This window comes from Rhipicephalus microplus, chromosome 9 (genome assembly GCF_043290135.1).
Source record: "Rhipicephalus microplus isolate Deutch F79 chromosome 9, USDA_Rmic, whole genome shotgun sequence".
Taxonomy (NCBI): domain Eukaryota; kingdom Metazoa; phylum Arthropoda; class Arachnida; order Ixodida; family Ixodidae; genus Rhipicephalus; species Rhipicephalus microplus.
Window position 1 is genome coordinate 47,118,508 of NC_134708.1, and position 18,005 is coordinate 47,136,512.

The 18,005-nt window shown below is 49.6% G+C and overlaps 2 protein-coding genes across 6 annotated transcripts in view; one reads left to right on the plus strand and one right to left on the minus strand.

Moving 5' to 3' along the window:
• AdamTS-A (ADAM metallopeptidase with thrombospondin type 1 motif A) overlaps nucleotides 1–18,005 on the plus strand; it is a 439,465-nt gene that overhangs the window by 319,031 nt on the left and 102,429 nt on the right. The gene's annotated exons all lie outside the window — the stretch shown is intronic.
• On the minus strand, nucleotides 10,478–15,785 carry LOC142771326 (uncharacterized). The gene is made up of 4 exons (XM_075872802.1): nucleotides 15,320–15,785; nucleotides 14,306–14,556; nucleotides 12,282–12,361; nucleotides 10,478–11,207 (listed from the first exon to the last, which is right to left on the minus strand). Exons 1-4 carry the CDS (start codon nucleotides 15,522–15,524, stop codon nucleotides 11,033–11,035), a joined length of 711 nt encoding a protein of 236 aa, XP_075728917.1. The 5' UTR covers nucleotides 15,525–15,785; the 3' UTR covers nucleotides 10,478–11,032.

Here is an 18,005-nt window from a genome sequence, read left to right on the forward strand (position 1 = left end):
CGACATGACGATAGTTTTAGCGCAAGAACAGAACGACGACGCAGAGACAAGAAGGTCACGAAGGACACAAGCGCTATGCCCTTCGCGTCCTTCTTGTTTCTGTGTCGTCGTTCTGTTCTCGCGCTATAGCTATCGTCATGCCTCTTTCAGCTGATAACAATGACGCATTTGCCTCCATTTTGATTACACTTGTTTTGAAATTTGAAGACAAGCGCGCTTTTACGCTCGCATGAAATCTACTCACAGCTTCAGGCTCTTGAAAAAAATAACGCCGCATACGGTTCGCATATACCACAGTAAGCTCGGGCAGACAAGGAAGACTGCCGATAGTTTCACGATATAGCGAAAACCAAACAGAACAGAACAGAACCGTAGAAACGACAGTCCTGACAGAAGCGCGGCAATACACGTCTACAGACGCAAGTCCCGTCACTAAATTGGACTTGCGCTGACTTGTCCCGTTACGGAATCGTCTGTGTTGCCATCCTGTGGTAGTTTCCCATCATTAAGGCTGAGCCCTAGTCGCCATGCACATCCACCTTCGTCTAGAAAACGTCTCGCAAGCTGTTTCCCGCCCCGGCTGACGCAGTTTGTATGTCTTGCGCTCGTGCTGGGAATATCTGGATGATTTCGTGAGGAAACGGCCCCCTAAAGCAAGCGAATGAACGAACTTACCTTTGACGAAGCCGTCAACAATGCCGCTGTGACGTCGGCCTCGAACGAGGTGCGCACCGCTGCACGTTCCATGAGGACGCCGCTTGGTGGCGCTGTCGTCACATCGCTCTGGCGACGCAGTGCCGACGGCTCGTGGTCGGCTGTCTCTGTCGTCAGCCACGGAACGATTGCAAACGACGATGGCTCTGATGACGACGGGGACAGCGACGACGCCGACGACGACGATGAGGACATCTGCGACGTCACCTTCTCCCCGTTGCCGGTCTCTGCTCAAACGGAAAGAACATTGCCGTGGACCCCTGTTAACGCTGACACGGGAACTTTGGGACCCTAGATTTTTACGAGGCTTTAATGTACCTTGCAATTGCATTTAAGAAAACTTCAATTTCGGCGTATATATTGAGCCCGTTTCGTGCGTCTAATATTTTTTGTGAATGGCTGGTTCCACGCTCTAATACCTCTCACCCTAATTTAATACACGCGCGAAGATAGCAGGACACTTAAGAATACACACGAAGGTCAAGTACTTTTTTCGAAGCGGGAGCCTTGGATGAATCAAGCGAGAAATCTTAATGTCGGCTGTTGTCAAGCTGCGTCAGCACAAGTGAGGGAAAAAAAAAAACAGTTGCGTGATAACAATCATATGACGTCACAAATCTACATATTTCGTGACGTCAAATAATGACGTTATGACGTTACACTATCGCTTGTCTAGTGGTGGGCCTATACAGGGTAAATGCAGAAAGCCAGTTGATATAAGTCGAATCCTCGAGCCTACCGCAGGTGTACGCGTTGAATTATTACACGTACCGAAAAGAAAACAGCGAACTTCGTATCGGAGTCTTCCTAGGAAGTGCATGAGGGGTCTTACGAGTTTCCTGTGCGTGTTGATCTGTTTCTGGAGTTCGCACATTTATGAAATATTCACTGGACGGGCCAACAAAGTTCCAGTAATTGGCAGCGTGATTGGCATGTGATGGCTAATGCAAGGATATGTGAACGCTATCCACTTTTTGCGTAATGTCTGCTACGACGCTATCACATTACGCATATATAGACTTTCGCTTGAGTTCGTCTACCACACACCTCCGTGGCGGCGCTTGTAGTGGCGCGTCTCCGCTGGCGGCCGGACCGTGCTGCGTGCCCTGGGTCGTCCGACGGCGGCGAGCGCCACGGCCTGGGTCGAGGACGTGTCACGGATCCCGATGCCGCCCCGATGGTCGGTGCCATTGGCTGGACGTACGGCGGCGCTACCGCCTTTGACGGGTGCCGTGTCGGCCCGGACGCGCATACTACGGGACACGGCGACCACCAGGACAGCGACCGCGATCAGACACAGGGCGACCACCGCCAGGCGACACAGCAGGGCGTGGCTGAATTGACGAGGGCGCAGAAAGTTGAAAAAAAGTGACATCCCTTGTTCAAAAAATTTTCGTCTCCAAGCTTTCATTTAGCCCTAGACTCCTGCCTAACCGTCCTTACTAGCAAGAGGAATTCATTGCAAATCTTTTCTACTGAACAGTGGCCATGAAGGCGAATAGTAGCCATTCCGCTCGCAGCCACGACAGCTAGTGTTTCACTCTTGTCCTCATGGCTACTAGTGGCTCCGACTAGGCTTGGTCCCTCGATAAGTTAGCTCTACCAAATGAGCTACCCAGGAAGGTGGCAATGGGCAGGGAAAAGGCGGGGTCATCGACAACTCGAAGCTCACGAAGAATCACGTCCTGCGGAATCCAGTGAGGTGGAGGAAAGGAAGCTTTCGTTCGAAGAAACTCCCACGGCCTCGTGCTACAGTCGTCAGTGTTTACTCTTCCCTACCTTTCTGTCACCTTGCGGGGATTCCGTAGAACCGATCTGCAATAAAATCAAGTTCGCTATTTTTTCAACAAGTTTACTAGCAATGACGTGCTGGAGACATAAAAGCAAGTGCCGAGCACTTTCAATGCAGCCCTGCTCCCATGCAGAGTAAGGGCCGTTTGAGTTCAGGGGAGGTTTTTTTTTGAAGATAACTGCAAAAAGAGGTTTCCTTGTCAAGCTGCTGAGTACATATAGATGCAGTTTGTTGAACAACTAGCACAATGTGGCTAAGAGTAGACTGTCCCGGACCTATAGTTACTATGTTTCAAGAGTTTCTAGTTTTATTCTACCGAATACTTTCTGCGTGGTGTATACGGTGCCTCCTTGTTTCACTGATGTACGTGCATGACAGCCATCTTTTATAGACGGGAATGACAAATGCGACGTCGTGTATAGGACAGTGCTTTGGCCGTAAGTATAAGCTTACCATTTGCGTTTCAAAGAAGCGCGACGTGGTCGGGGAGGCTCTGGCAGGGACTCGTGTCGTGACTCCCGGTTGGTAATCGGTGCGTACGCCTGCAGGTGAACATCGTGACGTCAGTTTGCTGGATTTATTTTTGAGGATGAAACGGTATCGAAGAAGTCAAGGTGACTGATTTCTGTGCCATTATTTACACAAGTCGTTGCATAAATGCAGACGTGCGTTTTTGCTCCTCACCACTGCTTTGCTCTTGGTCCGAATTCGCAGCAGTACCTCGTTTTGTGACCCCCCCCCCTTTTTTTTTTCTTGCGTAACACGGATTCCTGGCATAGGTCGTGTTAAAAGATATATGACGACAAATGTTAGAGCTGCAGCTGTGTCACAGACAGTACTTCACTCCGAACAGTACATATTTTTTACACCGACCTCAGTACGTAACACATGTCGACGCACTCCACGGGGCGGCGTGATTGGATTCATATGTTATTTCAAAAAAGTCTAACGTGGACTGCGTCGACCTTGGCACGCCATTCCTAACAACCTCCAATCTCGCCGTATAAGTGACAAAATCCAGGTTATCGAAACCAGTTGCTCGCAAGTTTTTTGGTGAGCCGGAGCTTGCGAAGGGGTGAATATGAAAACATGGTTGATTTAGGTAGGTAGTGTTAGGGGACCGCGTTATGAGACAATTCCTTGAATAGATACCTCGTTCTGTGCACGCAGATTGGCTATAGAGAAAAAAAAGAAGGGGAGGAGGTGTCTTTTCAGTAGCTGTACGTGTGAGGCTTTAAGTGCCGCATCTTTCCATGCGAGGGAAAGTATATGAATTGTTCGGATAGCGGTACGCAAAGCGTTGCATTTGCGTTGCGCAGGCTTCGCACGCTCACCTCTATTGGGGCCCCCGTATAGTGACGAACGTAAATGCTAAGGCCGCAAGCATCGCGTACGCTATTCGAAAACTCCGTAATGTCAAGGACAGTGGCACGTGAAGACACTGCTCGCGTTCCATGCTGACGTCGACAATCGTCTCAATTAACGTATGTACCGTGATTCTGGATCAGTCGTGGTGGTACCAGCTGAGTACTAGGCACTCTTCCGTGGCCTACCGGCGACGAGGGGCTTTGTGCTGCAACCCGAAAATCGCGCTTGCGCTTGTCACTTTTCCGTCAGCATCCTGTAGAACTAATGACGCAGTCAGTGTTTAGTTGGGCGTTCGCAGCAACCTACGGAAGCAGCGCGCGAGGTCATGCTTACGCATCAAAGCGCGCACACTCTGGACGACAACAGGTGGATGTACGCAAAGATTTCGTATTCTATTTGCCGCGTTGTATGCTCTAGAGCAGGTAAAGTAAACGGTAGAGCGTTACATCGCGGCATGAGACGCGACCTTCTGAAACCACACCACGGTGAAGATTGTGTCTTGCAGTACGAACCACAGCAACGACCAGCTTACATGGTCGGCGATCGCACATCGCGTCTCCCGAAGAAGACGCCAGAACGACACGCAGAGCCCGCAGAACCCGCAACTAACGCTACGCAGTTTTTCGCAGTCAGTTCACGCCCGCAGAAACCGTGCGTTCTATTGCGTACCGGACGTGCGCTCCGTGATCCCCCGCGCTTTTTGCGCGCCCAAAGCTGTTACGGATGGCCGACTAAAAGTATTATTTAAGGCAGTACGCTCTGGAGGTAGGGAGTTGCACGTTTGAATTACCGGGGGCGCGCCTTAAAAAAAAAACTCCCAAGCATTTCCTCGAGGGTGAACATGGTTAAGTGCGAATACACGGGGTGATGCTATGAGGGGTATTTAATTGTTCGCACTATGATATTTATTAATCATACTATGGTGCCTTTATGGTGTAATGGTTCCTGGGAATCGCAATTTGATCACGCGGGGGAGTTTACGTTAACTCACTGGCGAATGCCAACGGATTTTAACTTCACTCCCCCCCATGACCCGCTCTCAACGGGAGACTAAGAGAGAAGGCGGGCGCGCGAGAGAGAGGGGTGCGCGCACAGCTGCATCGAGCGAGGAGAGCGGAGGAACGAGCGAAGGGGGAGGGGGTATAAGGCGCGTTACTGCGGACGCCGCCGACGGCGGTGGATGGTTTGGGGTCGCTTATAAAGTGTATTCACACTTAAAAGTCCGCTGAAATTTTCGTTTGTGGCTTTCTGTATAGCACGGGGGAGGGGGGGGGGTGCGAGTCAAGTTCCCAGGCCGATGCTGCTGGAGTAATACATGGGAGGTGTCCTGGGAACTTTTGACTCGTTTTACATTATCCATATACAGGAGGCGGGGTCGAGAGTTACCCCCATATATATACGGGAAGGCCGCTTGATGATCTTGACTTGCCACTGCATTCTACGCAGGACAATTGCGTTTGTGCTGCGTTGCCTCGCAGCACCGCCTCGAAGCAGCGTGCATCGAACGCGCTGCTTCTGGTGGTGGCAACTCAAGGAGCGTTTATGAATTTGTGTGGTTTAAGCGTCAGTCAAACCTTTGCCAGCCTGTTGCAACTCGTACCGAGTACGATGCGGGACATGATGGTGACGGCAAAGTTCCGCAACAAAAATTAAAGGACACTATATTTCAAAAAAGTGTTCGGCTAACGCCTGTGCCCAGTGAGACATGATCAGTCAGAATGAAACGCAATGAGCCCCCCTCCCTTCTTGGATGATTGGAGACGCTGGGCACAGCGATGCTACTACGCAAGCTAAACGCCAGCGCTGCGTTCATGGGCGCACCCCGGCGGCTAACGGCCCCGTGCTGGGCACGGACGGACGGACGTGATCATGACAAAGGACTGCGGTCAGGGTGTGCCCCGACAACGTTCCTTGCAACATATAAAGGGGGTTGCGAAGAAAGGCATGAGTCCCAGTAGTCACGGCCACGCTTGAGAGGAGGTACGAAACAGGCTAGAAAAAACGCGCGTCTCACCGTTAGCCCATCCGCTGACTAAAGTAAAGACGTTAAGTGACTGAAATGGCGCGTAGATGTGGTTAGGCCTAACTGCCTATAAACGTATAGGGCTAAGGTGCAACAAGCACATGCCTTCGATGGCGCTCCGTAGTTTGTCCGCACCGTGCTGTAAGCGACGACATCCCGTGGCGTTCTTGACGTCCGCGGCGGCTCCTGCTCCTTCAGCAAAGCGAGGTGCGGGTCTGACGGCCGCGACGGTCGCTGCCCCAGACCTTGAGCGTTGGGTGGGCGCGGCTGGACGTCGGGCGGGTTGCCGCTGCACGAATCCGAGTAGTGCGACCTGTCGAACGGGCCCGGGAACGGCCCCACCATGACGATGGACATTTTTCTTGCTGGACCGGAATGCCGGACCAAGGTGGGATAAGATGGAGGCCAGGGCTCTGGAACTCGGTATAAAGGGGGATGAACGAACGTGGAGCAGATTCCGGATCCGTATGGGAGATTGCGGACAGGGTGCTCAAAGACGTGGTAGAGGGATGTCCGTGCCGATAGCCTGGGAGCTGGGACAGGTTGAAACCGACGAGACCGGCGAGTCCGAGTGAAATGGCGACGTGTCCCAACGCGTGGAGCGTTCGCTCGAGTGCACCGCGAGGCGTGCACGTGCGGCGCGTTCCTGAATGCCGATGACATTGCCGATGGCTGTTTGCGGTCTTTTCACAGTTGCTAACCATAAAGTTTTTCACTACGGCACATGTTTCTTGGGATATGTGAAGAAGTTTTTCAGAAGAAGGTACAGTGTGGCCAGTCCTTCTTGTGGGCATGAGCTAAGATCTTCTAGGCGACAAGACAAGGCAAGATGTTACGTTTGCCTTTTGCTTGGTATATTATTCGCCAGATGAACATATGTCTACACATTTTTTAGCTGTCCGTAAGTGTGTTTGCTTTTTTTAGTGGTGAAGTGCGCACTATATATGCCACTTTTTTCTAAACACTGTTATGCAGAAGAAACGCGAAAGAAACCCGCTTGTCACAGCCTCACCAATGTGCTTACCAGTTTCCAAATGAAGTTATTTTCCTCGCTACATCCTGGCAAACAAAGTCAAGCTGACTCCACCAAGACTTTGCTTGTGAGACAAAAAAAAAAAAATCCGAGAGCCGATAGGAGTATGAAAAATGTGATGCTCTTCGTTTGTCCGCGTGCCTTAAACTTTTCACACGCCAAGGGCATCTGATGCATTTAGGCTTTGTTAAGCGACTAAAACAATGTTTGTTATTCCATGAAGTTTATTGCCGAGTTTGTTGTGGTTTAGGTGCAGCGACTTATGCCGCAAGCGGGCAAGAAATGTTTTCGGCGGAATACCGCGCGGGAACGGCCGCAAAGAGGGGAAGGCCACTGGGTTAAATCAACATGAGAGCAGGGTAGCATAATGCTCGTCTCATCAGTAATGCTGTATGAAGAACCCTGAAAAACGGTTAGATATCGACACGCAGCTGCGAGGAAATCGGATCACAAGATGATACCACCGAGTTCCTTCAATCAAATGTGCGAGTTGTGTGTAGTTTTCAGCCGGGATGGTTCAGAAATATTCACATATATTTTTATTCTTTCGAATAATATTCGCATCAGAGAAACGAAAATTCCTTGAAGCCCCATTTCAGAAGTTTGGATTAGCAGTAAATGTTACAGTAATCTTATCACTTGGTGACACTTTTAGGTTACTCCCTCAGGCATGTATGCTCTGCTGTAATCGAATAAAACAAAGCAACAAGGACATTACCATGTTAGTCTCTTTTTATGTATTGATAATCTTGGTTTGAATTTCGTCATCAATTCTATCGAAAAGCTTAGATGATCTGACCGCTCGATCAGTATAAGAGTTTTGATTTATGCGAAGTTTTAATTTTAGGCTAACTTTCCACCTTGATATATAGTCTGTTACGACCTAAAAATAATACATGCTCCATCCCCACTACAGAAGCCCGCCCGTCATTTATCTGTGCAACAGAGCAATGATTGGTGATTTTCGATTGGCAACCTTTTATGGTCAGGTAGTGCTCAAAGTGCGTCCTTTTGTTACTATTTTTTTATAAGTCTCAAGTTCAAGGAAAATTTCTTGAGATAAAGGTCACCGATACTCCTTTGTGTAGGTTGTTTAATCAAAGAGAATCTTAATTTACGAATAACGTGCGCGGGTGTCCTCCTCTATTCAAATCCAAACGCGTGCGGCTGGTCAGGAGCAGGCGTAGACTGACGCCTGCGCTTCATGTCTAGTTTCCATCTTTACCGCCGCTTGTTCATGGCACTGCAGTCCAACCCTCGCCTGCAACGAGCTGTGAAGGATCTGCCATCTTTAGGTACGCAGTCTGTTAAAGTGTGCGCGCGTGCTGCTCCTCTTGTCCGGCCGTGCTCTAACAAAGCAGTTTCGGAAGTCGCATTTGCACGTCGGCGAACCTCAATGGTTACGTTCAAGGCGTAACTTTTGTTGACACGGCCTCATAAAATGTGGGGCCCACGGGGAGGCGTTCAGGGGCGAAGTTCCTTATGCCGTGGGTCGTGCGTCCGCGATGTACGTAGTAGTAAGTAGCCACCTCTCGTTTAGTCCTTGGAATGTCCGCTGGAAGGCGGTACTTGTATATAATAAATGTAGGATGAGAAGATGCGAGATGGTGGTACTTGGAGTGTTCACTAGAAGGACGGATGGACGGACGCACAGACGGATGAATGAATGGACGCGCGGATGGACCGATGCACGGATGGACCGATGCACGGATGGACGGATGGGTGGACGCAAGCACGCGTGGACGAATGCAGAGACGAGTGCAGGGCGGACGCACGGAAGCATGGATGGATGGATGGATGAACGGACTACAGACGAACGGACGACAGCAAGAACGAACAGACGGACGGAAGCGCGGACGGGCTGATGGACGCTTCGCCCCACTCATCATCAGTCAGTCCGTGGATAAGCTGTGGTTGTTTCGCAGTTCCATAGTAGATCAGGAAATGCTCTGAATGGTTAACAACTTTTTCTGAACGCCCAGCTCTGCGCTGTCTGGCAGGCCGAGGATGCCGCCCGAGTCCAGGCACTCGGCGCCGCCACCTGAAGCCACCAAGCCAAAACTGCCGGCACACTGTGTGTATTAATAAAGTCTTTGCTCTATCTCAACATACAGCGGACAAGTGACTTGCGCAGGGGAGAAACATGGGGAGGCGCCAAGCACGCTGGGATGAATTGGTGTTGCGTTACTGGAACGTGTCAATTAATGCCAAGGGGCAAAGGGAGACAGAAAACTGATTGGACACAGAGACCCGCAGTCCTCTTTTAGTTTACCGGCGTGCTGAAAATCTTTATTGTTCAACAACGCACAAGAGGAAATCTGCCACTGGCACTACTATGGAGGTCGAGATCCGATATGTGTATACGTGGTGACCACGGATCGGCTGTGCAGCGCGATATTGTATCCGGGATCATTCCGTAGTGAGCGGGACGGCTTTTAGCTCTCCCATAGTAGAGTACCAAGTACTCTAAATTGTTATAACTTTTTCTAAACACAGTTTGGCTTTATCGACAGCAGTGAATATCGGCCAATATATAGACGTGACTCGTTCACGGCGGAACTTTCGTCGACACGACCTCACGTGTGAAGTCCACGGAACGGCTTTAAGCTCTCCCGTATTGAGCACATGCAGTGAGCGTTGATGTGGTTTTATCCGAGCACCATGGGCAGCGCGCAGAGTATTCTGCTGGGTGCACTTTATTGAGTAAGTCTGGGTTTTTGTAGGTTTCGGTCTGAATATTCCACAACTTCCTGCTTTGGAGGCGATCGATATATGACGACATACTCCACAAACCACTACTTCACATCATACAAAACGGCAGCCTAACGGCGCACATTTCATGCACATCTAAGCAAAAAATATACCAAGTATATCGCAATAAAAATATTCATTTGCCTGTCCTAATGTGGCGCTCGCATGTCGGCGTTTGTGTGCCCTGCGTGGTGCATCGTTTGGGTTAACTACGTGTTTCGGCCCGCTGCCGAAATGAATCCCAGAGGCCACGCAGCAGAAAACAAAAACAAAACAAAAACGGCGTTCAGATCTGCTCCACTGGGTGCCGTAGAAATCCCGTCAGCTGATAAAAAAACTTTTCAAAAGACTCATTCAGTTAATTGACCCTTGACCTATGTTTCGACATATGTATCCCACATAGCTCTTACGGCGCGTTGCCGTAGCTAAACGCCGAGTGCACGGCTTCATTATCTTGATCGGTAGGGGTGGGACCCAGGAGGAGTGGCTGAGCCCACCACGGGGATCGGCCATGAATTGCGCTGCAATGGAATGGGAGTTCTCGAGTACATACATAGATGTATTCTGGTTGCGCCTAACCTGTAACAGCGTCGCTGTATACTCTTAAGGACTTTAGTATAGACTCGAGTATGAAGTCATACTTATAAATATAAGTGTGTGGGCGTAACAATCTGTTGAGCACATATTTTTGTAAAATGCTCGAGAAAAGGACTGTAAAACAGTATTCGCTCAATTCTGAGTTTTGCACATAATGAAAGCACAGGAGGTAGGGATGAACTGTGGTGCGATATTTGCACTTCCACACGAATGAAAATGGTCAACAGAGGCAGCGATGACAAGTATCAATCAATCAATAAATCAATCAATCAATCAATCAATCAATCAATCGTTTTATATATACGCTATATATACGTACAGCGCTCAGCCCCACAGAGCCTTCGTACTGGACCGAGCACATGTCTTTACAACACCCGTACGATGGAGGTTATGTGCTAGAACACGGCTCCCTGACCACCTGTGTACGAGTTCTGCCATTAATATTCACCCCGCTGGCATGTGTAACTCCAAGGTCGGTGCTATATTTGATGTCTTTGCAGAAGATGTGGTGGTATACGACGAATGAAATAGACAGACAGACGCGTCAATACAGTATATTTACAACAAAACAAAATGCTCAATCGACGTGGCCCGACTAGCCATGCATAGTAGCCGGGCCTCGCGGTCGTCCGACGCTGCAGCTGCGTCGACACCGAACGCCGTGCGTGCCGACGTCAGGTTCGCCTCGAGGCCGGGTGGTTGCCAGAATGTCTTCGAGGTGAGGTCGGCCCCGGCGCGTTCGGCATGGGCGACCCTAGACCTCCTGGAGGTCGCCGTAGCCGTCGGCTTCGTTTATCACCTCGGGCAGGTCCGGGCTGGCGGTCGTTGGCGCCGCCGCCACGGATCCAGCCTCGGTGGTTCTCCCCGGCCGAGTCAAGGCTGCCGACGCGGCGAGAGTGGTCGACTCCACAAGCCCACCCCAGGGGCCGCTGTGGGAAGGAAGATGACGTAATGACGACCACTGACATCGTTGATGATGTGATATGGCATCGACAATCCTGGTGTAGTGATTCAGTGAAGTTGATATGGATGAATCGACAGGGCAGCGAAGGGGCAGGCGCGAGCCCCGTTGCGCTGAAAGTTGGTCATTTCAATTAAATTTTTGTAGTCAAGATTTATAGGGGACTCAAATTGTAATCACAATACATGTTTGCAAAATTACAGAGGCCGAAAACCGAAGTTCCCGCTGATAAAACCGGACATGGTGTCCCTGTGCATAACACGCTTGAAGGTACTGACTCGGTAACGAAGGCGGCCATCATCTCGTTCATTTCATCGGGTATTTATGCGCACTATACCTTGGGAGAGTTAGTGCCACTGCCAAGAACGAGTGTTCCACGCTTGCCGTCATAGTTACATACGAGTGGCGCTGACCAACAAACACTCCCAGATTGCCATGGACATCAATACTCGAGAAAGTAATCGAGGGAACGACCGCCGCTGCCGCTGAAATTGCAGAGCATCGGCGCCGTTATTTAAATGTTCCAGGCTGGGACCTTGTCGGATGCAAGTCGTCTTTTTGTACACTTCCGTTTCGAGGCACTTCTAACGTCCCCTATATCGCTCCGGTGTTCGTTATCGGCTGGTTTCCTTCTTTCACTCATGGCGGGGGTCTCGTTCCGGCAGACAGTAATGCCTTTCAGGTAGTATGCAAGGCCCTAGTACTGCCGCCTTGCCGGCTATTAATCGAGACACTACGCAAGGCCGTACAAATAGAACATACGAACTGAAGAGCAGGCCTCCCAACGTCGTCTTTCTCGGAAATCCTGAAGCGGCCTCAGGCTTGTGCTGCTCGCTTTCTTCTGTCGCCTTGCTGGCTATCGATTGGGACATTATGTGGTGGTATATAGAGTGGCTATCATGTTCCTGTATATATCTGCTGCTGTGCGCTCTCTTTCACGGCAGTTTAAAACGCTCACGGAACGAGACGTGTCAGTACAGCACTGTACTTCCCCTGTAAATAAGCCCAGCTTAACCCGTGCGCTCCGTAAATACCACCTCACCTGTCACCCCTCTCGCCATTGCTCTCTGTCTCTCCCCCGCTGAAAACGGCTGCCGGGCTCTTTGACGCCATAGATGCCACCTGCAAAGATTTCGAAGGAAGGATCGCAGTTGGAAGCGTGATTAGTCAAACGGGAAAACGCGCAGTTAACGGGAGCGCGCGTGATGACGCCATTATGTGACGCAATCGTGACGTCGCAGATATCTGAAATATAAAACATCAAAATGACGTCACTTCCGTCACGGAATGACATCATCGCATGACGTGATGGCTTGGTAAAATGCGGGTCGATCACGCGAGCAATGCAAATGCGGGCAAGGTGCAGGAATATTGCAGGAGCTCCGATCCTGTATATTTGATGAAGAACCACATCAGGTAAAGAAATCTTTTGGAAAGGAAAGGGATCACTACATGGACTTGCAAGTCCTTCGGCAATTTCATAAAAGACCTTGCGAGTTTTTTGTCCGACCGTTCTGTGAGGCTACAAAAAAAAACATGCTGCATAGAACTACTGGCTGAATGCTTTGCATGAAACATATTCCCACAAGGCGTGTGACCTGCCGAGATTTTTCGTCGTTAAATAAGTATGTTGCGACATGCTCATTTGAAAATACAGAGATCGAGCGGCCGCGATACCACAATCTATGCAGTCGATCTTTGTAGACAGCCAAGTCCACTTGAACTAAACTTAGAAGAAGTTTTGAATAGTGACTGACAATACGGTCAAGTCTACTTCAACACTTTTTGCCAGTGTACTCTTCACCCAAACCCCTCAAATCTATATTGCAGCTGCAGTTTATATAGCCCGATTAAAGTTTGAATTCGACACCTAACAGCGTGCTTCCGCTTTGAATTCACTCTTAAAAGAAGTCTTACAGCAAATGCATGGTATCGTAAAAATGTTTTGCAACAATTATTAACACTGTCCTCGTGCTTCCATCGGTAAGATTTTTTTGTTTCGTGGGCGTCGAGGCGATACCTAGACCTCAAAAGACGCGTGATTCTGAACATTCGGTGGCGTTTTCCCATTTTGTTAATACCTACTGAATGTTCTTTTTATAAACTATAGCTGAATGACCTAAAAGCTTTGTCGCTTCTCGCCTCCTAATTCTTTTACCGCTCCTTTGTGGCACTTCAGTATATTCATTTCTACTGTTTTAATATTTGCAATATGCCGCGAGTGAAAAAAGGACCTGATAATGGGGTGCATTGCTCAAAAATAAACATAAAATAATAAAAAAATACAGTACCAACTCGGTATTTTACTATTTGGTTTAAAGTTTTGCCCCATAATATGTCCTTCAATAAAGACCGATTTGCCCAAGAAACTCTATAGGTGGAACGAAAGTACGATAGGAAAGGTAATAGGATACATATGAAACAGGTCGAATGTGGCTGCGTTGTTGTTGGGAAGGGTTGTTGACGCAGCTTTGGTTTGGTGGGTCTGGCTCAATTTGATGCATGAAGTATCCGGCTCATACTTATTCTATACTGCCTCTTTGAGCTGATAATAATGACGCATTTGCCTCGATTTTGATTACACTTGTTTTGAAATTTGAAGACAAGCGCTCTTTTACGCTCACATGAAATCTACTCACAGTTTCAGGCTCTTGAAAAAAATAACGCCGCATACGGTTCGCATATACCACAGTAAGCTCGGGCAGACAAGGAAGACTGTCGAATCTTTTCATTATATTGCGAAAACCGACAGAACAGAACCGCAGGAACGACAGTCCTGACAGAAGCGCGGCAAAGACGCGTCAACAGACATAAGTCTCGTCACTAAATTCGACTTGCGCTGACTTGTCCCGTTACTGAATCGTCTGTGTTGCCATCCTGTGGTAGTTTCCCATCATGAAGGCTGAGCACTAGTCGCCATTCACATCCACCCTCGTCTAGATAACGTCTCGCAAGCTGTTTCCCGCCCCGGATGACGCAGCTTGTATGTCTGGCGCTCGCGCTTGGAATGTCTGGATGATTTCATGGGGAAACCGCCCCCTAAAGAAAGCGAATGAACGAACTTACCGGTGACGAAGCCGTTAACAATGCCACTGTGCCGTCGGCCTCGAACGAGGGGCGCACCGCTGCACGTTCCATGAGGACGCCGCTTGGTGGCGCTGTCGTCACATCGCTCTGGCGACGCAGTGCCGACGGCTCGTGGTCGGCTGTCTCTGTCGTCAGCCACGGAACGATTGCAAACGACGATGGCTCTGATGACGACGAGGACAGCGACGACGATGGCATTGGTGACGGCGCCTCGTTCTCGTGGTCGGTCTCTGCATTTAAAAAAACTTCAAATTCAACGAGTATATCGCGACATTCCCGTATACATCTATTTTTGTCAAAGACTGGTTCCACGCTGTAATGCTTCTCACCCTAATTTAATGCACGCGCGAAGATCTCAGGACACATAACAATACACACGAAGGCCAAATACTCTTTCAATGCGAGACCCATTGATGCCTCATCAAGTGAGAAATCTTAACGTCGGCCGTCGTCGCCCGGCGTTAACACAAGTGAGGGAAAACACAATCACGTGATAACAACCATATGACGTTACAGATCGCCAGATTTTGTGACGTCAAATAATTACGTTAGGACATTGCACCGTCGCTTCTTTAGTCGTGGGTTTATGTTACAGTGACAATACAGAAAGCCAATTGCGCTACCTGGAATCCCAGAGGCGTTGCAAAAAGACGTTCTTTAATGTCTCCAGCAGCGGTGCGCGGGGAATTGATACTCCACCGGGACGAAAACAGCAAATATGTCATCGGAGCTTCCTGGCTAATTCATTCAGGGGCATTATTCCTGGCCAGTGCATGAGGGGTCTTGTGTTCTCTGTGGATTAACCTGTTTCTAAAGGTCGCACATTTAACGAACGGGCCAAGAAAGTTCCAGTAATTGGAAGCGTGAGTGGCAAGCGATGGCGAATGCCTGGTAATGTAGGCTATCCTCTGAGTAATCTCCGCTATGATGCTACGGCATTACGCATAGTCGAAGATTTTACGTCTGTGCTGGCCGAAGTCGTCCGCCACTTACCTCCGTGGCGGCGCTTGTAGTGGCGCGTCTCCGCTGGCAGCAGGGCCGTGCTGCGTGCCCTGGGTCGTCCGACGGCGGCGAGCGCCGCGGCCTGGGTCGAGGACGTGTCACGGATCCCGATGCCGCCCCGATGGTCGGTGCCGTTGGCTGGACGTACGGCGGCGCTACCGCCTTTGACGGGTGCCGTGTCGGCCCGGACGCGCATACTCCGGGACACGGCGACCACCAGGACAGCGACCACAATCAGGCACAGGGCGACCACCGCGAGGCGACACAGCAGGGCGTGGCTGAATTGACGCGGGTGCAGAAGGTTCTAATCAATTCGGCAAAAAAAAATGACAACCCATTTTGATAAAAAAAATCCGTCTTCAAGCTTCCATTTTGCCCTAGATTCCTTCCTAATCGTCCTCACTAGCGAGTGGAATATGTTGCAAATCATTTCTACAGAATAGTGGCCATGACGGCAAATAGTAGCCATTCTGCAAGCAGCCATGACGGCGAGTTTCCACAATCGTCTTCATGGCTACTAGTGGGGCCGACTGGGCTCGGCGCCTTGACAGGTCAGCTCTATGAGCAAACCAGGAAGGTAGCAATGGGCAGGGAAAAGGTGGAGTCATCGAAAACTCGAGGCTCACTGAGACTCCTGGCAAAATCGAGTCCTGCAGAATTGCTCGAGGTGGCGCTAAGGAAGCTTTTTCTCTACCAAATGAGCTACCCAGGATGGTAGCAATGGGCAGGAAAAAGGCGGAGTCATCGAAAACTCGAAGATGGGGAAGAATCACGTCCTGCGGAATCCAGTGAGGGGGAAGAAAAGAAGCTTTCGTTCGTGGAAACTCCCGCGGCTTCTTGCGACGGTTGTTAGTGTTTATTCTCCCCTACCTTTCTGTCACCTTGCGGGGATTCCGTTGAACCGATGTGCAATAAAATTAAGCTCGCTAACTGTTCAATGAGTTTACTAGCAGTGACGTGATGGAGACGTAAAAGCAAGTCCCGAGCACTCTCAATGAAGCCCTGGTCCTATGCATGCAGAGTAAGGGTCGTTTGTGTTCAGGGGAGGTTTTTATGAAAATAACTGCAAAAAGAGGTTTCCTTGTCAAGCGGCTGGCTACATATAAATCCAGTTTTTTTTGAACTAGCATAATGCGGCTAAGAGCGGGCTATCTGGGACCTAGTTACTATGTTTCAAGAGTTTCTAGTTTTATTCTACAGAATCTTCTCTGCGTGGAGTATACTGTGCCTCCTAAATTCACTGATGCACGTGCGTGACGCCAATCTTTTATAGACTGAAATGACAAATGTGACGTCGTGTATTGGACGGTGCTTTGGCCGTAAGTATAAGCTTACCATTTGCGTTTCAAAGAAGCGCGACGTGGTCGGGGAGGCTCTGGCAGGGACTCGTGTCGTAGCTCCCGGTTGGGCATCGGTGTGTACGCCTGCAGGGGAACATCGTGACGTCAGTTTCCTGGATTTCATTTTCGAGGAGGAAACAGTGTCGAAGAAGTCAAAGTGACTGGTTTCTGTGCCATTAATTACACAAGTCGTTGCATAAATGCAGAACTGCGTTCTTGCTACTCACCGTTAATTTGTGCTTGGTCCGAATTCCCAGCAGTACCTCGTTTTGTGGCCCCATCTTTTCCAATACCTTTGCGCGCTACAACGAACAACGTCAAATCCCGCCATATAAGTGGCAAAATCCAGGTTATTAACGTGTCGGAGTTTGAAAAGATTGTGAATATAAAAACATGGTTTATTTAGTGTACGACGGCCGCGTTTTGAGTAAAAAAAATAATAAAGCGAAGGTGTCTTCTCAATCGCTAGACATGCGAGGTTCTACGCGCCGAATCTTTCTTTGCGAAGGAAATTGAAGTTTTCGAATAGCATACGCAAAACTTTGAGTTTGCGTTTCGCATGTGTCGCACGCTCACCTCTTGCGGGCCCCCGTATAGTGACGAACGCAAGCGCTATGGCCGCAAGCGTTGCTTACTCTATTCGAAAACTGCCCAGTGTCAAGGGCATGAGGAAAGAAGTCGCGGCTCGCATTCCTTGCCGACATCGACTTGTGGTCACAATGTAAGATAAGTACCATGATTCTGGTTCAATATTCTCGTATTTTCCGTCCTTTGGCATAAGCATACAAGAGCGAATGCGTTCCCATGAGCTGGCACTACCACGAACGAACCACGGGGCACTCTTCCGTGGCCCACCGCCCAAGAGTATAGCGTGCGCTATAACCCGAAAACCTGCGCTTGCATTTTTCCGTTAGCATCCTGGAGAACGAATGGAGCCGACTGTATTTAATTGGGATTCCGCAACCACACCGCGGTGAAGATTGCGTCTATCTTCTCCCACATGCCCATATGCAGAGTTGCTCCCTCGCTTCTTTGTGTGGATGGAGGAAAAATTACTCCCGTATTCAGAAACGCTCCTTAATTGACTTGAACTTGACTCGAAACCGCCTTCAATGCTGGGTGTTTGAAACGCGTCTGTGGGTTTATGTTGCCTTGGCACCGCTTAAAGACGGCGCGTTCGAAACGCGTTCGTGCTGCTTTGAAGTCGGTGGCAAGTTCAAGTCAAGCAGCGCTTCTGACTACGAGGGTTACACTACATGAACCACAGTTACGAGCGGGTTAAAGGGTCGGCGTTCGCGCGTCGCGTCTCCCAAACAAGACGACATGCAAAGCCCGCA

What these genes read in the sequence shown, in the direction of transcription:
- LOC142771326 (XM_075872802.1), bottom strand. Translation starts at nt 15,524, where the DNA reads ATGCGCGTCCGGGCCGACACGGCACCCGTCAAAGGCGGTAGCGCCGCC. An exon ending in CTACAAGCGCCGCCACGGAG is followed by an intron (nt 14,557 to 15,319) that starts GTAAGTGGCGGA and finishes TTTTAAATGCAG; the next exon opens with AGACCGACCACGAGAACGAG. An exon ending in TGTTAACGGCTTCGTCACCG is followed by an intron (nt 12,362 to 14,305) that starts GTAAGTTCGTTC and finishes AAATCTTTGCAG; the next exon opens with GTGGCATCTATGGCGTCAAA.